Source organism: Eriocheir sinensis, chromosome 12, assembly GCF_024679095.1.
Source record: "Eriocheir sinensis breed Jianghai 21 chromosome 12, ASM2467909v1, whole genome shotgun sequence".
In the NCBI taxonomy this organism is placed as follows: Eukaryota; Metazoa; Arthropoda; class Malacostraca; order Decapoda; family Varunidae; genus Eriocheir; species Eriocheir sinensis.
The window spans coordinates 13,691,998-13,714,708 of record NC_066520.1 but is presented as its reverse complement, the minus strand read 5'-3'; the positions used below and the strand labels follow the sequence as shown (position 1 = coordinate 13,714,708).

General features: G+C 42.6%; 2 protein-coding genes across 2 annotated transcripts in view; one reads left to right on the top strand and one right to left on the bottom strand.

Moving 5' to 3' along the window:
* LOC126997444 (formin-binding protein 1 homolog) overlaps positions 1–14,771 on the bottom strand; it is a 162,407-nt gene extending 147,636 nt beyond the window's left edge. The window contains exon 1 of the mRNA XM_050858538.1: positions 14,604–14,771. Coding sequence (XP_050714495.1) covers positions 14,604–14,627 — 24 coding nt within the window. The 5' untranslated portion in view covers positions 14,628–14,771. The remainder of the gene's footprint in view (positions 1–14,603) is intronic.
* A 2,027-nt stretch (positions 14,772–16,798) lies between these two features.
* The window catches only part of LOC126997443 (death domain-associated protein 6-like), a 28,248-nt gene continuing 22,335 nt past the window's right edge, over positions 16,799–22,711 (top strand). The window contains exons 1-2 of the mRNA XM_050858534.1: positions 16,799–16,890; positions 21,256–21,315. Coding sequence (XP_050714491.1) covers positions 16,840–16,890; positions 21,256–21,315 — 111 coding nt within the window. The 5' untranslated portion in view covers positions 16,799–16,839. The remainder of the gene's footprint in view (positions 16,891–21,255; positions 21,316–22,711) is intronic.

Below are 22,711 nucleotides of genomic sequence, written 5' to 3'. Positions count from 1 at the left end.
AGCTGAGGCAGTTTTTACATAACACTTGACGCATACAAAAGTGACAGCAGCAGCAGTAGTAGTAGTAGTAGTAGTAGTAGTAGTAATAGTAGTAGTAGTATGTGTCGGGAAAATAAACATGGGTGGAGGTATCTTTTATGTAGTAGAAAAAAATAGTAGTTGTAGTAGTAGTAGTAGTAGTAGTAGTAGTAGTAGTAGTAGTAGTAGTAGTAGTAGTAGTAGTAGTAGTAGTAGTAGTAGTAGTAGTAGTAGTAGTACCAAACTAATTATCCTATTGTTACTTTTCCCGTCGACCTTTTTCTTTATTGTTGGTGGTGTTATCAACGAAGCCTTTGTAAATAATGTTGATACTGCTAATATTGTCCCTACTCCAGCTGTTGTTGTTGCTGTTGTTTGTTACTGTTGTGGTTAGGTAACTCTTCTCAGACAACCAGACGCAACGGTACCATTAACGGAGGTAACGTAGCAACATCATATTAAGACGACGAGGAGGAGGAGGACGCGAAGGAGGTGGAGAGAAGGCAGCGAAGGAGGTGGAAAGGAGGAGGAGCAGGGTGAAGGAGGAGGAGGAGTAGGAGGGGGAGGAGGAGGATTTATAAAAAGAAACATCCAAAGTGAGGGACGAGAGAGAAGATAACATTTCCGCAAGAACACGAGAATGAAAGCAAGCAAGAGAGAGAGAGAGAGAGAGAGAGAGAGAGAGGTAAGCAACGAGACGCCTCACCATCACCATCATCACCACCAGCACCGCCACTCACTTCTCCCTCTCCATTGGAAAGCCTCTAGGGGAGTAACAGTACACGAGGAGGAGGAGGAGGAGGAGGAGGTAGAGGAGGAGGAGGAGGAGGAGATGAGGAGGAGGAGGAGGAGGAAAGTTAAATGTCATTCAAGCGTTCTAAACAAGCTACACATGGTTTCATACACACACACACACACACACACACACACAGACGGTAGCAAAAACTAAGCATACATTGCACTTCATCCCCCCCCCCCCCTCTCTCTCTCTCTCTCTCTCTCTCTCTCTCTCTCTCTCTCTCTCTCTCTCTCTCTCTCTCTGCCTGGCGCTGCACAATACCCCAATAACCGGATCCTTTTCAATAGGACACGAGCGATATCACCACCAGTAGTAGTAGTAGTAGTAGTAGTGGTAGTAGTAGTGGTTGTGGTAATAGTAGTAGTAGTGGTAGTGGTAGTGGTAGTGGTAGTAGTAGTAGTAGTAGTAGTAGTAGCAGTAGCTGTTGTTGTTGTTGTAGTTCGAGCATTGCATTATTGCATTTCGTTTACATATTAAGTCGTAACATATAACATCAACAAAAGGAATAATGACAATAAACATAATAATGAAGAACAATACCAATACAGCGACAGGGAGGAAAACTGAAAAACGAAAAGGAAATTAGAAGGATGTGAAAAAAAATGATAAAAAGTAGTAGGTAATAATAAAAGTTAAGTAAAAAAAAAAGTAAAAATAAAAATAAGAGTCAAATAAAGTTGAAGATTAAAAAGAACAAAAGCAAGGAAAAAAACAAGAAAAACGAGAACAAGGACAAAAAAATAAGAAAAATGAGAACAAGGACAAAAAAACAAGAAAAAAAAGAAAAGGACAAAAAAATAAGAAAAAACGAGAACAAGGACAAAAAACAAGAAAACGAAAACAAAGACAAAAAAACAAGAAAACGAAAACAAGGAAAAAAAAACAAGAAAAATGAGAACAAGGACAAAAAAATAAGAAAAAACGAGAACAAGGACAAAAAAAAACTAGAAAAAAGAGAACAAGGACAAAAGCAACAAGAACAAGAACGCGAGCAAGTACAAGCAGAAGAGAGATGTCAATTAAAGTGAATTCGGCAATAACAGGCGAACCCCATCATTCAATTCAGGCCAATAGAGAGAGAGAGAGAGAGCAAGGGCGGCGGAATATCCGACCCTCTCCGCTAGGCCTATTGAAAACCACTAACTGGCCTCTCTTTAACTTCCGGTCCAATGTGTGTGTATGCCTGTCTGTCTCTGTCTGTGTATCTGTCTATGTAATATGGATGTGTACGTATGCATATAATTAAGTGTATGTATGTATTCTGTATGTATGTATGAACATAAGAACGTAGGAGTCTGCAAGAGTGAATGAAAGTACGTATATCAGGGTCTATTAGGCCTAAAGGGGTTACTATTACAAATTCTATGTAACTTGATTTATTCTTATTCATACTATTAATTATTATCCTCTTTATCATTATCTATATTTGATCAATTGCTATTTATATTCTTTAAGACACCAAATTTTATCATTATCATTATACTACATTTGATTTATTACTATCTACATTGTCCTGTCCATCATCTCTTATCATTAACTATTACTCTTTATTGATATATTACTATTTGTTACGATAATTATCATCTATTACTGTTCTTATTACGCGTCTCTTACTATTAACATGACCTACTATTCTTAGCCTACGTCTGTTGACTGTGTCCGTTTCGCTGCGCAGTGTTGCCAGGGCTTATATCCTAGAACAGGGGTGAACGTACCGACGCGAGTGTTTACATGTTCGGGCACACACACACACACACACACACACATTTGCCTCATGCTGTTCGCTCATTCACACAGCTCTCTCTCTCTCTCTCTCTCTCTCTCTCTCTCTCTCTCTCTCTCATGCTGAAGAAATGACAATAGAACAAACGAGGGAACGGCTGCAGGAAAGGAGGAGGAGGAGGAGGAGGCAAATGCTGGGAACTGGGATGGTGATGATGGAGGGGATGGTTGGGCTGCGTCAGGAGAGGCAGGGAAAAAAATAAAAAAGGAAAATAAAAGGATGGGAAAGGAGAGGAAGGGAAAAGAATGAGGAGGAGGAAGGGAGAGGAGTGACAGAGTGCAATGAGATGTGATGAAGGGGGAGTGGAGGATGGGAATGGGAGGGAAGGGAGGGTTGTATGGGGGGAAGGGAAGAGAGGAGGGTGTTGTGGGGAGGGGAAGGGGAGAGAGGGTATTGGTGCCTTCTTTTGAATAGTGAATTGCATTGCACAAAAAAAGAATTAGAACAAAAGAGTGGTAGCAAAGGTGACATTCCAAGTGGTAGTGCTTGTGTGTGTGTGTGTGTGTGTGTGTGTGTGTGTGTGTGTGTGTGTTGGTAATACTGTGTTGCGTATAAATACAACAATTGGGTCTCAAAGAGGTGAGAAAAAATAACTGACGCAACACACACACACACACACACACACACACACACACACACACACACACACACACACATACACACACTGCGGAATATTAACACATCGGGGTCAGGCAAGGTCAGTCAGTTCTAAGGCTTCGTCCTCTTCGCCAAACACACATACTCAAACAAAGACAACACACAGGGCACACAGCTTGCATCAACACTACGACGTCAACCCAAACGTTCCCAACTTCCTTACCTGCCATCAGCTGACCGCTCCTAACAATACCTAATCAGCCCACTGTGACTGACCTTTCCCAATGCAACGAGGCCTGATTCAACCAACGGAGTACGGTTTAAGAATAGTAGGCAACGGAAATGGTAATAGACTAGTAATGAAAATGGTAATAGATGATAACTAGAGTAATATAATAGTAACAGATCAATGGTAAGAGATGATAGATAGAACAATATAGCACGTGAATTAAAACTACTATCTACTCATATTCGTATACGTATTCTTATCATTATCATTATAGGAATACGGGGAAAAACGGAGAAAAAGTAAAGTTGGAGGGGAGAAAGATCTAGAGATGAGAAAAAAAAAATGGGAGGGAGGGAGGAAAGAAGAAAGAGGGAGTGATTGAGGGATAGAGGAAGCTGAAGGGGAGGAATGTTGAGGGCGGGAGGCACGGGTACGGAATGGTAGGAAGACAGGTTAGGGAAGGGTATCCAGTATCCACTCAAACACTTGAATCGAGTATTTTCTCAACTTATTCTTTTGCTGTCTAGGCCAAACCCAATCATGTAAACGTGTGCTGACCTAATAATCTAAACGTTTACCTTACCCTGACCTTACCTATGACCTGACTCAACCTTACCTAACCCAACCTAACCTGCCTTAACTATTCATGCATACTATACCTTACCCTGACCTTACCTATGACCTGACTCAACCTTACCTAATACAACCTAACCTACCTTAACTATTCATGGATACTCTATCTTACCCTAACCTAACCTAACCTTTAACCCAACTCAACCTTACCTAACCCAACCTAACCTACCTTAACTATTCATGCATACTCGACCTTACCCTAACCTAACCTTTAATCAGACTCAACCTTACCTAACCCAACCTAACCTACCTTAACTATTCATGCATACTCTACCTTACCCTAACCTAACCTACCCTAACCTACAACCTGACTCAACCAACCTTACCTACCTTAACTATTCATGCATACTCTACCTTTCCCTAACCTATAACCTGACCTTACCTAACCCAACCTAACCTACCTTAACTATTCATGCATACTCTATTTTACCCTAACCTAACCTAACCTATAGCCTGACTCAACCTTACCTAACCCAACCTGACCTACCTGCATCAACTATTTATGTATACTCTACCTTGCCCCAACCTAACTTACCTTATAACCTAACCTCATATTACCCAGTCTGACCTACCCTAATCTCAACAATACGAATGTCACCCTAACTTTCCTAAAAACAACCCACACCCTAACTAAACCTCACGTAACCCAGCTCGACATAAAGAGTACCCAACCCTAACCTTCCCAAACTCAACCTAACTCAACCTCACTTAACTCAGCCTGCCCTAGTCTACCTTAACCCCAAAACACCTGACCTAACCACCCTTAATAAAACACTGCCTTACCCAACTCAACCAAACTTACACAGCACGTGAGCTTAAAACAAAACAGCGCCTGAACTTAAAATAAAACAGCGAACATAATATGAGCATGTCGAAACAAAAAAAAACAAAAAAACGGGTTATGCTCAGGCAGCTAAAAATGTTGCTGGGTGTTTAATATATGTATAGCGTTCCCCTAGGCTTAGTGGGCTGTGATAATATTACTAAAGCAAACACCGGCTGGACAAAAAATTCCCTGCACCAACATCATAACTTTTACAAACTCATTAATTTCCGCCGCTCAAGAACTTTCACCGGTATGCAAATATTGTCTCTTTTACATCTATACGTCAGTCTGGCATAGATATCGCTGCGCGTGGCCTCGGTGCTCATCTCCGTCACACTGACCCTTGAGGTTGTTCACTGATCCGTCTACATTCTTCGGGACAGATTTTAGGGATTTTTAATATGAGAGAGAGAGAGAGAGAGAGAGAGAGAGAGAGAGAGAGAGAGAGTATAGAACAGACAAGAGGAAACCTTACCAACCAAAATAAAATGGATTAAGAAAGGGAGCCTATGGAACCTGTGTGTGTGTGTGTGTGTGTGTGTGTGTGTGTGTGTGTGTGTGTGTGTGTGTGTGTGTGTGTGTGTGTGAATGGCCAGGTAAGCAGGCAGACACGGCAACCAACCAGCTTACCAACCACTCAACCACCCACTCAACATACCTGACCCCAATTTCCAAGGGTTGCTGCGGGGAAAGGTTCAGAGGAAGGGGTCGAGGTTAAAAAGTGGACCCCAACCTACCTGGCACCTTATAACCTGCCTGGGCACTGATAACCTCTACCTGGGTACCTTAACTCTCTCGCCCCCTTACCCCTTCACACCCTAATAATGCAGCCCCCGTGTCTTGCGTCTCCCCCTGTGTTATTGTGGCTGTCTGGTGTGTTTTGACCCTGTGTTATTAGTGGTAATGGTGATGGTGGTGGTAGTGGTGGTGGTGGTGGTGATGGTGGTGGTAGTGGTGGTGGTGTGACCTATTATAAGCTTCTCTTATCTTCAGTTTCACCCCTTAAAAAAAATAGTACTTGTCTGACTGCCCCTACTACTACTACTACTACTACTACTAAAACTACCCTGAAGTCCTATGGTTAGTGTACCGTGCTATAATGTATCTCCCACGGGTCAGACACTCTCTCTCTCTCTCTCTCTCTCTCTCTCTCTCCTTTCCTTCTATATATCTTCCTCTTCCTAGCTATCTTTCATTCATGGTTTCTGTCTTACTTTATTTCCTTTCGTTCTTTTTATTATTCTCTCTCTCTCTCTCTCTCTCTCTCTCTCTCTCTCTCTCTCTCTCTCTCTCTCTCTCTCTCTCTGTCAGTGAACTCCCTTCCCAGAAAAGGTTTATTAAGACGCAGGCTTCGTACAAGTAAACGCGACACACAAGCACACACTCACAGGCTCCACACAAGCTTCAAGAGACATATACGAGACCAGCAGGGGACGCTCAGTAAGGTGATATTACGTGTGACTATTGTGTGATCTTCGACTGACTTACTGATTGACTGATTGAGTAATTGACTGACTGACTGGCTAGCCGAATGTTTGACTGAGTGACTGACTGACCAATCTTTGACTAATTGCCTGAATCTTATCTTTGACTGAGTACCTTATTGACTGACTGGTTGACTCATTTTACCAACTGACTGAATGATTGACTGTGTACTTGACTGACTGATCTTTGACGAACTGAGTAATTAACTGACTGACTAAGTGACTGACTGATTAACTAACTAACCTCGTAGCTATAAATTTAGGAGCAGCAAGTAGCGGGCTTTTATATTATTGTTTCCTTTTTTTTGTGCCCTTGAGCTGTCTCCTTTGTTGTAAAAAAAAACATAAAAAAGACTGCTTGTATCTATTGCCTGATCTTGCAGTGACAGACCGACATAAAGACTGACTAACTGGCGCAAGGAAACACACGGCAGTAAGAACATTAAAACAACCCAGTCGACTTACAAATGAGAACCAGTTACCTCCCTCCTGTCTTCTCGTTTTATCTGTAAATTTATCTAACTTCCAATTAAAACTTTCATTGGTACTGGCACTAACTACACATCTGCTTGTTTTAATCTACTGCATTCATCTAGTAACCTATTTGTAAACCAGTTTTTTTGCTAGTCTCATTATTAGGCTAAACCTGAACGTATTAAATAAATCCATGTGCGTATATCAAAACCTGTGTGCGTATATGAAAATCCATGTGCGTATACCAGTCCCTATGTGCGTATCCATGTGCGTGTACCCTTCCAGATATATTGAAGGCCCTGTGTGTGTCTGTGTGTATATGAAAGCCTGTGTGCGTATATGAATGCCTGTGTGCGTATATGAAAACCCATGTGCGTATACCAGTTCCTATGTGCGTATCCATGTGCGTGTACCCTTCCAGACATCTTGAAGGCCCTGTGTGTGTCTGTGTGTGTATATGAAAGCCTGTGTGCGTATATGAATGCCTGTGTGCGTATATGAAAACCCATGTGCGTATAACTGAAGGTTCTAACACCCTTTTTAAATTAACAATTGCAGCTTTTATTCGTATTGATATTAACCTCACATTTGCTTAATCTGCTCCATTCATCCTCTACCTTATTTGCAATTCTTTTTTTACTCATTTTTAAGCATGAAGGTATTACTGGGGATTCTGACACCTTTCTAACTTCCATTTCGTTTCTCTTTTTCGTATTGGCACTAATCACACACACTTGCTTGTTGAAATCTACCCTATTCATCTACGATCCTATTTCTAAACCATTTTTTGCCGTTCATCACGTATTGCTAAGGGTTTTAACATTATAGTTTTAGCTTCCATTTAAAACTCTCATTCGCTCTGACACTAACGACACCCACTTGCTTGTTTAAATCTACTCCATTCATCTACTAACCTATTGCTAAACCAGATTTTGATTGTCTCCTTCTTAAACATGAACCTATTTGAAACTGTACAAATTGCTGAAGTTTCTAACATCCTTTTTTTTTAACTTATTCGCACTGGCACTAACTACACACCAACGACAAACTCCTCCACTCATCCTCTGCCCTATTTGTAAGCCAGTTTTTGTCTTTCATTCTTAAACCTGAACGTATTTGAACCTGTACACATTGCTATAGGTTCTAACATTCATTTTCTGTAGCTACTCTATGAACCTCCTTTTTTACAACCCCTCAAACACATGTAAGTAACAGTAGAATCAGAAACGACCAACTGACCACCCGACCGATCAAGTTACTATACACAAAGACAGACACGCAGACAGACTGGCAACACAATTTTCCAAGACATGACATCCTGGTGGGGGCAAAAGACGAGGCTGATCGAAGCAATAACAACCAAATCCTCACAGTACCGCGTCTTCACTCTTCTCCGTCACGTATAAGAGCGAATCCGCCTTTATTCTGCCCTGTTGCCGAGTGGGTGAGGCGAGCTGATCACGGTGGAGGAGAGCTTAGTACGCGAAGGGCATTGATAAGTGGGTTGGAGGTTGTGAGGAGAGGAGGTGGGGGGGGGGGTTGGTCACGTGACAGCTGATAATAGGAGAGAGAGAAGAGGTGAAGAGGATAAAGATAAGGTAGGTATGTGTAAAGTAGTAGTAGTAGATATAGTAGTAGTGGTATAGTGGTGGTAGTAGTAGTAGTAGTAGTAGTAGTAGTAGTAGCATCGGAGCCGTTTGGGTACAAGAGATTAGGGTTATGGATAAGGGTAACTTAGGCAATTATGAAAGGGACACACACACACACACACACACACACACTGACTGACTGACTACCTGACTGACTGACTTGCCGACTCCAGCAACTCAACTGTCAAACAACCTACCTTACCCCTCTCCCTCCCTCCCCCTTGCCTGTCTAACTACCCAACAAGCTAATTACCCACCTGTCTTTCTGTCTATACCTTAATTAACCCCAACCCTTAATCACTCCCTTTTTTCTGTAACGTTTTTCACACTACCTAACTGTTTGTCTGCCTGATTGTCTGCCTTCAACCTTACCTACCTCCCTTCTTCCTTCCTTCTCTCCCTGGCTGCTTCCCTCCCTCTCTCCCTCTCTATGCTTTCTCAGTCCTTCGCCCCGTCTGCCAGCCTTCACTCGTATCTCCCTCCCTCCTTCCTTCCCTTCCTGCCTCTCTCCCTCCCTCCCTCTCGTCTGCTTTCTTCTCCCTGTCTGCCTGCCTCATGTCACGCGCCCCTCGACATTATCCAATCAGACGCCCATTTTCCCTCATAAGGTGTTCTCCCGCCATCTACATCCTCCTTCTCCTCCTCCTCCTCCTTCTACTCTTCAGAACTTGGATGGGAGAGATGAAAAGGGAAGGGAGAGGGAGGGAGGGAGAGTGATAAGCTGAGTAGGTGGATAGTGATCAGAATGAGAAAGATGTGAGAGGGAGAGAGAGGGAGTGGGAGATAGAGGGAGACGAGAGGACTGAGAGAGAAGAGGAAGAGGAAGACGAGAAAGAAGAGGATATCTGAAGAAGGGGGGAAAGGATGTAAGGAAGGTAAAAAGCAATGGATTGAGAACGTAAATAAACAGATGAAGAGAAAATGGAAAAAAAGGTTAAATTGAGAGAAAAACAGTAAATAGACAAAAAGAAGATGGTAAAAAGCGTTGAATTAAGAGACAGTAAATAAAGAGATAAAGAAGATGGTAAAAAGCGTTGAACTGAAAGACAGTAAATAAAATAGCAAAAAAACACTGATTTGAGAGACGATAAATAAAGATATAGAGAGATGTGATTCCACCTTTAATACACGGTTATACACCCATCATCACCTTCCCACCCCACCCCATCCTCCCCCTTTTCACAGCATTAATAACAGGTAAGCAGTACTCGTTAACTCAGGTAATTAAGATGCAGTAAAAAGGTGAGTGAGTGGCAGGATGAAGGGAGCGAGGTGACGAGTTTTATAATGCTGGTGGTGGTGGTGGTGGTGGAGGTGGTGGTGGTGGTGGAGGTGATGATGGTGGTGGTGTTTTGGGCCTTTCCGAGTGGTGCCTAGGAGATATCGACACACACACACACACACACACACACACACACACACACACACACACACACGTAGAACAATACAATCATACAAAGATAAACACGGATATTTTTCAAAACAACAACAACAACAACAACTCCCATGGCTAAGTACTCTTTTCCGAGGTTTAAACAAACAGACAGACAGACAGGCAGACAGGATGTGGCTGGCTGTTAAGACTGAGAAAACAAGAAAACAAACAGCCAGCTCATCTGTAACACTCTAAGGTTCCACACACTTAGGAGGAGGAGGAGGAGGAGGAAGGTCACGCAGTCTACAGTACTATGCCATGTATTTTTCTTAGCCGTGAAGGAAGCAGCTCAAGGGCAAAGAGATAATAGAAAAAAAAAAAAACTCTGATGCCTTTATTACAAGCTCTCCCTTCTTACAGTACTATGCCATGTATTTTTCCTAACAGTAACGGAAGTAGAATAAGGGGAAAAAGAGCCCAATGTCACCTAAATTGCAGGCTTTCCCTTCCCAGGCCAATGATTCCCTTCACATTAGCTCCAACAGTATCATATGCAAGACCCAGTTCCCTTCAAGCTTCTTATAAATCCCTTCTACAGCGGTTACGTCCAACACAGTAAACTTAAATGTAACTAGTAAGTGGAGTAATATTAAGGTGTCAATAGGCCAAGAAAAAAATTATATAATGGAAGTGAAGGAAAAATAATCTTCAGGTTATCTTTTTTTTTTTTTTTTTTTTGCGTTGGTAAGAAGTGACATCTCTTAGTAAGGGAGCGTGGCCGTTGAACACACACACACACACACACACACGCACACAAGGCACAAGCAAAGCACACCAGGGGGTCACAATGGAGGAAGTGAAGGGGGAGGGAGGGGAAGAAGAGGAGGAGGAAGAAGAGGAGACACAAGAGGAGGGTGATGAGAGAGCAATGAGAGAACTAAAAACAAAGAGGTGAGAGGGAGAAGGAAGAGAAAGGGGAGGAGGAAGAGGTGAGGAGAAAGGAGACAGATGAAAATGATGAAGCAAAATGAGTATGGACGAAGCGAAGGAAATGTTGGTAGGTGAGAGAAGGGGGAGGAGGAGGAGAAGGAAGATGAAAAATTTAGAGAATGCGGGAACAGGGATCAAATTACTGTAGTGTTGCTTCACCCACTAAATGTTTCGCGTGCCAAAGAGGAGGAGGAGGAGGAGGAGGAGATGAAGATGAGGGATGACAGGAGGGAGGAGGCACAGGTATAGGTGAAGGGAGGAACAGATGGTTGGTGGAAGGAGGTGAAGGTGAGGAACTGTGTAGGTGGGAGAGAGAGTAAAGGTTGGTGAAGGGAGAGGAAGGGAAAGGAAGATGAGAGGAAGGAAGGGAGAGGGTATATGTAGGTAGAGGAGGGTGAGAGGAAGGAAAGGTGGGAGAATAGTTAAACGGAGGAAAGGAGGGGGAAGGAGAAATGAGGGGAAGAAATGGTGGAGGAAGAGTAGGGGAGGAAAAGAGGGGCAATCCTGGATATGGGGAGGGAAGGGGAATGGGGAGAGTTTGAGGAAGACTTAGAGGAAGGGGTGAGGGAAAGAAAGAGAAGGAGGAGAAGAAGTGAAGGGAAAGAAGGAAGAGGAAGGTGGACGTGGAGCAAAGAATCTGAGGAGGGGGAAGTGGGAGGGGAGTGGGGAGGAAGGGGAGGGGAAGGGGGGGGGTGAGTGTGGGAACTAGTGCTGACTCCCACGGTCACTGGGCGCGCGTGTGACAGACCGACTCAGCAGCGGCGACAGCACAGCAGGCCACACACACACACACACACACACTATAGCCATGTCACGCCACGCCCACCCACGGTTTGGCAGTACACACACACACACACACACACACACACACACACACACACACACGCCCTGCCACGCCCACCCACGTATAGGCTCAATACACACAAAAAAAAAAAGCTTTCCCCACTCAACCATGGAGAGAGAGAGAGAGAGAGAGAGAGAGAGAGAGAGAGAGAGAGAGAGAGAGAGAGAGAGAGAGAGACCAACTTCCTGACAATGAAGCAGAACAAGAACCAGAGAGGAGAGGGGAGGAGGGGGGGAGGTGAATAGGTGGGTAGCTAATTAATTAAACAAAACAGCACGGACGAAAAGAAAATGGGAAGAGAAGAAAACTAATGAGAGGGAAATGGGATAACTCTGAAAAAGAATAAAGAAAGGAAGGAACATAAATACACCGAGTATCACGAGAAAAGGAAAACTATATATAGACAGCTAGTTCGATAGATTATTATGAGGTCAGAGAATAAGAGATACCACAGCCAGGTACACAGACGTCGGACAAACTAGCAGACAGAGAGACAGTGGGTGGACAAGACAGACAAACACAGACAGGCAAACATGACTAGACAGGCAGAAACAGACAAACATATGGACAGAAAGACAAATGTAGAGAAAGACAAAGACCGCCATCAGAAAACAATCAGGAAGACAATACAGACGAAGATACAGACAAGACAAAGACAGACATACAAATAGATACATATACAAGACAGACAGACAGACAGATAGGGTTGAATGGTCACACACAATTGACTCCTCCCTGAGCAATCCAGCCACTGCAAACTGTCATCCCTTCACACAAGCATAAAAAATAAATAAAAAATAAACATGGAAGCAGTAACCTTGCCCCACATTCACCCCACTTTTTTATGACACACTAAAACTTGTCTTGAGAAAGCTTTGGATGTTGCAGCTCTCGATGGCTTAACAAACAAAATACTACCCTCTATAAATGTCTAAAATATTTTCTTTTTGATGATTAACAGAAGTGGGTGAGTTCATTAATTAAGCCAACACAAGGCAATAATTAAAGACGTGTTGCTGTATTACTAGCATATGATTTACATGTTATTGAATCTAGCATACTCATTAATGATGGCTGTCTTTAAATCAGTGAAGAGGGATAGAGGAGGGAAAAGAAGGGAGAGTGGATGGAATGGAGATGCAGAAGGGGAAGGGGATGGAATGAAGGTGAACGAAATTAATGGAGTGATGGGTGCAAGGGTAAGAGGAGATGGGATGGTGATGAAAAAGTGAAGTGGAGGAAGAGGGGGAGGAGGGCAGTATACATAAGGGAGGGAGGGGAACAGACAGAAGCAAGGAGTGAAGGGGGAGTGGGGAAAGGACTACGGGGAGAGGGGGAAAGGGGAGGAATGGTGTAGGCATGGGTGTAGGTAAGATTAGCTCGTTGCCATGCTTATGAAAACAGGTGTGTGTGTGTGTGTGTGTGTGTGTGTGTGTAGCCAGTGACCTTCAAATAAAAATAATTGTCTACTATAAAATTCTTCCCTATTACGGTTCATAGTTAGTGCATGAGTCAGTGAGTGAGTCAATGCAAAGACAACTAAGCATGCGCAATAAAATATGTGAATCAGTGTGAAAAAAAAAGTGAATGTCCGTGGAAATGAATGCGTGAATGAGAAAATAAATACCATGAAGTGTGATAGGAACCGATAGTGTAGAGGAAAGGACTTTATCCTGAGTAAAGCCACGCTGAGTCACGTTCAATAACATACGACAGGAGTGAATAAATAAGTCAGTAGATTGAGTGAGTGAGTCATACTAAAGCTGTTCATTAGCTATACATGAGAGAGAGAGAGAGAGAGAGAGAGAGAGAGAGAGAGAGAGAGAGAGAGAGAGAGAGGGAGACGTCCACACCCATTGAGAGACTTGTAGAGTACGTCAGTCTCCTCCTTCTACCCTCAAGGTCACGCCCCTCCCCCCAACCACTACCACCACCACTAACAACAACCACTACCACCACAACCACCACCACCACTAACAACAACCACTACCACCACCACCACTAACAACAACCACAACCACCACTAACAACAACCACTCCCACCATCACCACCACCACCACCAAAACAACCATAACCACCAGCATCACAACCACCCCCACCACTGACATAATTACTACTTATCATCACCACCATAATGACGCAGCACTAACACTACTCACCCAATGATACAACACACTACAACTACTACTATTCACACACACACACACACACACACACACACACACACACACAAACTGGTTAGCGAGGATACAATTTTAATTATCTATTTTTTAGCAAACGCCCGGAGCCAAAATGAATTATACAAGACTTTAAGAGGAAGGAAAAAGAATGAAAACCAATCACCCATGACTAACATAATAATCATGACATAATATTGATAATGATAATAATTAAGATACCCGGCAGATGAAAAGATAAAATGTAACATACGCACCATATTGTCTATTTCCAGTCAGTTATAAGAGTAAATCAACGGATCATACATAGTTAACCAACCACTATTATATATCATTACCATTATTATTATTACAGTAGCCACGACAAGGATGGGGTAGACTACAACCACAGGGGCAGTTGCATTCATCATAACCAAATCATCATTATTATTATCATTATCATTATTTCACACAGGGACAGACAGACAGGCAGACAGGAGGGCCTCAGGGTAACAGCACCAAGCTTTCTCAGACCACATTAAAGAAGATCCATTCGTCAGTTGGCTGTGGCACTAATGAGGGAGGAAAGACTAAGGGCACACGGAGGAGGAGGAGAGAAGAGTAAGGGAAGACGGAGGAGGAGGAGGAGGGAAGAGGCTGGTGACTGGCTGGCCCTTCCCTCCCTCCTTTAAACTGTGGGTCATTCGTAAACAGTCCCCCTTGGCAGCCTGGGCCCCGTACTCACCCAGAGCTCCGTCCCCCAGTTCATGGCGGGCGTGGCGGTGATGATCCAGTGCTCAGTTAAAAATCCAGGCTCAGGAAGGGGTCAAGGGGAGGGAAATCACAGGGTAAGAGAGCCACGGAGACACACCCTCCTCCCGCACCGGATCAAAGTACACTGTCTACCGCTGAGCATCATGGGAGCAACCAGGCAGCTCTGAAGGAAAACGTATTTTACCTTAACTAAAGCAAATTTGTATGTGTCAGCCTACAGGACAAGCCTTTGCCTATGCTCTCCGTCTCTCTGTTCGGTGTTTGTGTACTCTGTTGTGTTTCCCTCTACCCTGTTCTCTGTTTTTCTCTCGCTAATCTTCTCTAAATTCACCTTTGCCACCTTCATGGTTCTCTATCGGCTCTAATTTTTGGGTTGCTATACTTGCCAGTCTCACTTTGGTTGGCTTTTATCAGTTCTATTATGTCTTTATTCTCTGTTTTTTTTTCTCTCTCTCTCCTATCTATTCTAAATTCACCTCCGCTACCTATTATATTTCTCTGCCCTGACTTTTTATTATTCCCAGGCTGCCAGTCTCACTTTGATTGGCCATCTGTTATCAGTTCTACGCATGATATGATCTCCTGAAGTCCATTTTTCACTCTTATTTGTCATTTCTTACTCTTACTTGTCGTTCTTTCTCTGCCCTGACTTTTTATTATTCCCACGCTGCCAGTCTCATTTTGATTGGCCATCTGTTATCAGTTCTACGCATGATATGATCTCCTGAAGTCCATTTTTTACTCTTATTTGTCATTTCTCACTCTTACTTCTCGTTCTTTCTCTGCCATGACTTTACATTATTTTGGTTCCCTGTGTTATTTTGGCTGTCGATCTGTTATCAGTTCTACGCATGATGTGACCTGCCAATGTCCATTAATCATTCTTATTCGTCATTCTATCGTAATCTATCCACCCTTTGTTTGTTTCCTAACCCACCATGCTCGCTTCTTGTATCGTCATGTTATAGGCCTACCCATTTATTCCTTTCTCTTTCTTCATGCCTCTTCGTGAATAGGAAGTTAAGATGTTTTCTTGCACTCCTTTCCCTCAAGCAGTCGTCGTTCTTACCCTATTCTAAATTTTGAGGGCTCATGGCTGTAGACAGTATGAATAGAACTCTTCTGACTGTGCTAGTGCTTGAATGATACTGAAGGATACTGTGTTATATGTGTGTTATCATTGGCACGTCATATTAAACATGGATTTTGACACAGTTTGAGAAAATTGAGTCTTCCTTGTAACATTTTCAGATGGCAGACCTCTGATCAGCTGTCTACTTCAAGGACACCGACCATTCATTTCTGGGTTTAATAAGATGCTTTTTTGCTAGAACAGTGTTTTTTACTGTTTTTTATTGCCTCTGAACGGCTTCCATTTCTGCAAAAATAAAAAAAATAAAAGACCCTTCAGGCAGCCGTAGGAGCAGCGTGACTAATAGACGATAATTATTGTATAAATACGACAATTTACTGCCTGGGACGATAAGCGATAACGTCCATACGATGTAAAATAACTTATTTACAGCAATTAAACAAGTTATATACAAATCAAATTGTTTACATTTACGCACCCATATCTCCTGTATATATCGCTTGCAAATTATGTGCTGTTATTATTTATGTCTTCCAATAACTTTTAAACCTCCCGGAAAATTACAGGAAAAGATTGTAGAGATAAAAGTTTGAAAATAGCTATGAATTAATTGTAATGGCATGTCAGTACCGCAAATATAGGTTTTATAGGTCAATACGGCCGAAGTTTCATTAGTCATAGTGTTAGAAGTCAAAGTTTTAATGTCAATACTCAATACGGGCAAAGTCTAGGGGAGGTCGGTGAGGTGGGATAGCGGGGTTGTCCGGATATCGCATTTATTGTAAAACGTGTGGGACCGAGATATTTTATTGTTTATTAGCCAATCAAACTTAATTTATATTAATATTATGCCGAGTATAGAGCCATATGATGAGGGAACATTTTGAGATAAAAAAATATTACACTACTTCAACTTTTTTTTCTAAAAGTATACAGTTTAATGAGTCAAAGTTTTACGAGTAAAAGTCTCATAAATAAATGCATAGGGCAATAGGGGCCAAAGTACCACAGTTTAGTCAATACGGCCAAAGTTTTATGTCAAATTCTAAAGTACGACAATACGATGAGTGTGTATGACGCCCCCTGCAGTGAGTGATATACAAACCAAACAACAATGGCGGCGCGCGAAGTGGTGGACGTTATCTCTTCGGACGAGGAGTTCCTGGTAAGTAAGCGGCCTGGCACAATTTTATAACTCAAACTGGACCCGGGAACACGGGCGCTAAGGGATACGTGAAGGGCGTGCTCGGGGCGGCCTCGGGGGGTTGCACACCTGTCACCTGTGGCTGGCGTCCCAGGGGTGAAGGGTCCGCCTGCCAGGGTGCCCCCAGCCGCTACCCTTGGGGTGTGCTGGAGGGGGTTGTGGCGGGGCGTGGTGCCCTGGAATAGACCCTCGAGAGTTGGGAGCCCCTGGACTGGCCCGCCGGCCCGGAGCTGTGTAGGGGGGCGGGGTCGACTCGTTTTATTAAAGTTACCAATTTCGAGATGCTGACTGCTTATTTCTGAACAAAATATGATACTGTTTATCATGGAGGCAGTATTTTTCTCCGGAAATCACTAAGCGATTGACTTTTATATGCCTTTTATGGACCCACCGCTGCAGTCGCAAAATACCGTAGCCCGCAGAGAGGTTCAAGTTTGGGGACCCGTGAGAAATCGGGGGTTCTGGGTGGGGGAGCATATTTAAGCTACTCCAACTGAACTTTACATAACCTAACCTCTAATGGGGGTTTCGCCCCCCTTCGAACCCCCTCCTAACCTGGACCCCCCCAACATGTATATGCAACTTATTTCTGCAAGGAGGTATATCTCGCAATGCTGGCTGGACCGCCGCCAGAGGAGACTACGCTTTCGTGAATATTATCCCCTATTTTCAACAATAAAAAAATACAAAAATCCTTGAATTTGACTTAAAAAGCACTTCCATGATTGTTGAACATTTGTAAAAAAGATATATGAAGAGCTAGTAATGTTTCATAAGGTAGGGAATGAAATACTTGCACAGTACTAAAACGAATCTCAATCCTTTTTGTAATGCCAGAAGGTTAAGTATGGAACGTACACAGAATCACATAAGTAGGTATGAGGATTGTAAGTAATTGTCTCCCTCCGATTGTTAGATTTCCATATTCCGTTACTTTTTTTTTTTTTTGTTTGTTTCTCACGAAGAGGACCCTGGTTACCACCCTCTACCCCCTTCTCAAAACGGTGCATGTGCGGGGGTGGTAGCCAGGGTCCTCTGAAAAAAAAAAAAAGTACCGGAATGCGGAAATCTAGTGGTCGGAGGGAGACACTCATTTACTTACAATACTTATACCTACTTATGTGATTCTGTGTACGTTCCATATTTAACTTAACCTCCTGGCATTACATTTTCCAATATTGACGAGAGGGCAGCCACCTCTCACGAAGTTAATACTTACAATATGGATTCTTGTTTGGTCCCTGAATGCAGTGCAGTAACAAATGAGTGCTGGAAAGTAGAAAGTGGGTCGAGGGTGGTGAAGAGCCTCCGCTAGGGGGGTCATGGGGGGGGAAGCTCTTCCCGTTAAAGGGGTCATTAGGGGTGAAGCCCCCCCCCCGTTAGGTAGGTTTAGTCAGGTTTAAATTTATTTGGCATGCGGTGTGGGCCGGCGGAAATACGCAGCGCGGGACAGGACAAGGCAGCGGCATGTGCACCTCAGGCAATGAAAAGTCAGTCATTTAGTGATTTCTGAAAAAAAATACTATCTACATAATAGAAAGCATCATATTTTGTCAAGAAGTAAACAGTCAGTGTCTTGAAATTGATAGGCTACCTTCTCCTCAATAATCCTCAACCTTTGTAGCCACTTGAAGAGTGGCAAGGGTGAGCGAAGCGAGCCGTATCAACTGGGGAGTTTGGGATTTTGAAAAATTGACATTTCTGGGTGCTTTTTTCCACTGATTATTCAGCTATATATAGGCAATTAATGGAATGAGAATGACAAGAAAATCCTTAATATTCTACCAAAAGTTTATTAGCACAGATGAATAGGAAGTCCTAAGTTCTCCAGAAGTGCAACAGAAAAATCCCATTTTTTTTTTTGTTTTGACTATCTCAACAAGTGGACCTTTTAGCAAATGGGGGGTGAGTATCATCTGACCCCCTGACCCCCCTCTGGGTACGCCCCTGGGAAGGGGTCATCAATAATACCAGTATTAACTCTTAAAAGTAACTCTGACCGGCATGCTGAAAACCTTAAGAGGCACCCCCTTATAAGCACTAGCTTCCTTGCCTCTTAAAAAATCATAAGGTAAGGTAGCTCAGGTACAGCTCATTTTTTGGTCCACTCAACTCTTACGTGGTAGGCCTCCTTGACCTGTGGGAACAGGACGCTGGTCACTGCTGATGCGCCAGTCTTAACGAAATGCAATTAACCACTGAGCCAATCATTTATCAAAAAATATGGTAAATATTCCCTTTATTGCAGTCTTTTTGGTGATTTTCTTCTTCTATTTGATAGTTTTTAAGTTCTTTTGAGTGCTTTGAGGAATCCTTTGTTGTGCAGATGAATGATGATCATAATATGATGATAATTGGGTAGAAATTAAATTAAGTATTTATTTCCTTTATTGCAGCTTCCCATTTTTGATGATTTTTTTTCTTCCAGTTGATAGTTTTTAAATTCATTTGAATGTTTTGAAGCTGCTGCTGTTTTTGTGCACTGGCCTTATGTGGTCAGAACCATAGCTGGGCGTTATCGCGATAAGTTATTGCTGATAACCAAATCGGGTTGTCGACCATCCGCTACCTATTTATATATATATCGGTATCTTCGTTACTTTTGTAACCAAACTAGCGATAATCATTGCTTTTTTCTGCCCCTCAAAAAAAAAAACGTCTCCTCCCTACTGCACATGTGTGGCCCGGGCGCCTGGTGTTGTATGAAAAAACTTCGGGGTATGAAATATCTTCAGTGAAGAGATTTCATACTTAGATCATCAACATTAAAACACTAGGTTATTTTTTTATGTTAGACTCAAAAATCGCTATATCAAAGAGAAAACTCATTTAACTTTGCCCCAAAATTATTATTCACTGCCTGAAATTTGTGATCCCGTTGTAAAGAGCGCAAACAGAGACCAGCCGCTTGTGTTATCACGTGGCGGCATGGCGCGTGGCCTCTCAGCTGCGTCTCGAGTGACCGAGTGAGTGCCAGTGTTCCGGTTCCCAGTGCTTCAATGCTTCTTTACTGAAGTGACTGTTAAAGTGTTAATGGTGATAAGTAGTGATGGGCCAGTTCACGAGAGACCATGGAGTGTTTGTAAACAAAAGCGCCAGCTTTTGACGGTGGGGACGCCAAATAACACAACACCAGTTCAGGTGTTTCTAGTGTAAAACCCCGATTATCCGAAAGCGGATTATCCGAAAAACCGGATTATCCGAAAAACCGGATTATCCGAAATTGATCTGGATAATGCAATTAAATTTTTTTTTTTTCTATACTAAAACGTTATAAAACATCAAAAATAAATAAAAGTAACTACATATGTACTATATTAACACATTTAAAATTGATAAGAACCGTTAAAATGAATATGCTTTCTAATACGTATTGCCGAAATAGCTTGTAACGAATAGATCAATGTATTAGACAAAAAACATTAAACAAACTCTCAACAACACCACGTCCGCACCTTCGCCCCAGCAAGGACGTAGGTGCGGCGAACGAACAAACTACTGCACGACTACTCTCACACTGTACTCTCAAGACAACGACACAAACACGACTCCCCTCTCCACTCCATGCCACATTCCCCATCCAACATACGAGTTGCGCGATAATATGAGTCATCATACTGTGTCTCCACCTGCACGATGCATCAACGTCACACTTGCAAGCTTGCACAACCATTCACAATCGCACTCTGCAACATTCACAATTCAGATCTGCAACGCTCACAAGTATCAACATACACTGGTCCAGACAAGGAGACACACAGACAAACATACAATAAAACATTTACATCACATGTTTTAAGCGTACTACTTTGTTTAGCTTAGCGTGTGTTTGTTTGGTTTCATTGTTTACATCGTCAGTCGGCGGCAGTCGCAACGCCACAATGCCGACGATCAAACTGGCGGCAATCAAAATGGCGGCCATAAATCCGGATTATCCGAAAAATCGGCTTATCCGAAAGAGGCTTCCCCCCTTCCATTTCGGATAATCGGGGTTTTACTGTATTACCTACCATATGTACGTGTCAACGTGTGGTTTTCAGGTTTTGTAAGTCCTGTCGGACTTATCGCTAGCTAGTATCGGAATTGTGGATTTATATCGGGTATCGGTTATTGGTTATCGCCTATATTTGTGTCTAGTTAATGAATATCAGTTATCACCGATAAGGTTTTCCATTATCAGTTATCGGGTATCGGGAATAAGGTTTTCTGTTATCGTGCCCAACTATGGTCAGAACTCTCGAACACTCCTCTCACAAATAGATATCCTTGGGCAAACTTCAATATGACATTACCATTCCCTTAAGATAAAGTTTCCTTGCATTTCAGGAACCTCCCAGGAAACCTATTGGTTGGAACTTTCAACTAGGACTTAAGAAGGAAGGCAAGGTAAGTAGACTCACATTGCAAATACAACCTGGCCGCATAATGCGCCCTTTTTGCTGTCTTTCAAGCCTACCTGCTCCTACTGAAAAGAAGGTGTACTGTTATAAAAAATGTACCTCTTAATTCTCTAATGAAGGATATATCAAAATAAATAACATTGTCCTTTAGAATCTTGAAATAGTTGTTTCTTGTAAGAGTCTGAACACTCATGTGGAAAAGCAAAACATTGCTCAAGTGTCCTGCTGTGACGTAAAATGTCACCTTGACCATATACAGAAGGAAGTCCAAGATTGATTTTACTGTAGGGGTTGGTAATTTACTATAAAGATGAATGCTTGAAAGATATGTCTGCCAATAGTGTAATAATATGAGAAAAAAATTGAAATAGCATCAACAGCAATTTACACACACACACACACACACACACACACACACAGCTAATTTGGACTAATTTGGAAAATTAAAAATAGGGGTGGAGTGGGTGATGGAGTGATTAAGAGGTTGGAAGAGTTCCTAACTAACTGGGAAATGAGAACGATAATCAGGGACAGGGTTTCCAACTGGTGCCTTGTGATGAGTGATGAGTGTTGGCACCAATAATGTTTGCTGTTTATATAAATGATATGGTGGACAGTGTGTCCAGCTATGTGAGTTTGTTTGCAGATGATGCAAAACTATTGAGACGAGTGAATAATTTGAAGGACTGTGAGGCATTGCAAAGGGACCTGGATTGAATATGGAAGTGGAGTGGTACATGGCAGATGGAGTTCAACCTTGGGAAATGTAAAAAAATGGAGTTTAGTAGGAGTGGTAGAAGATGTGAATATGATTATAAGATTGGAAGTGAGATAATATACAGAGGAGTTGAAGAAAAAGATTTGGGAGTGACTGTCTCAGAGAACATGTCACTGGACAAACACATCAACAGGATAACGGGACAAACTCTGAATTTGCTGAGAAACATAAGGATGGCATTTGTGTACTTGGATGAGGAGATGATGAAGAAAGTAATAGTCACAATGATAAGGCCAAGGTTAGAGTATGCAGCAGTGGTCTGGTTTCCTCACGAAAAGAAGAACATAAGGAAGCTGGAAAGAGTGCAGAGAGTGGCAACTAAGATGGTACTGGAACTTTGAGATTGGGCTTATGAGGAGAGACTCAATAGCATGGGGGCTCACAACCCTGGAGAGAAGAGGAGAAAGAGGAGACCTGATAGCGGTGTACAGGGTGGCGAACGGAGTGTAGCATTTGGACAGAGAGGACCTGTGTGTGTGGAATGAGAGAAACAAGAGGATATGGAAAGAAGTTGAGGGCGACCAGGTGTAGGAGAGATGTGAAAAAGTTTAGCTTCCCAAACAGAAGCATTGAGCTATGGAATAGACTGGAGAAGGAGGTGGTT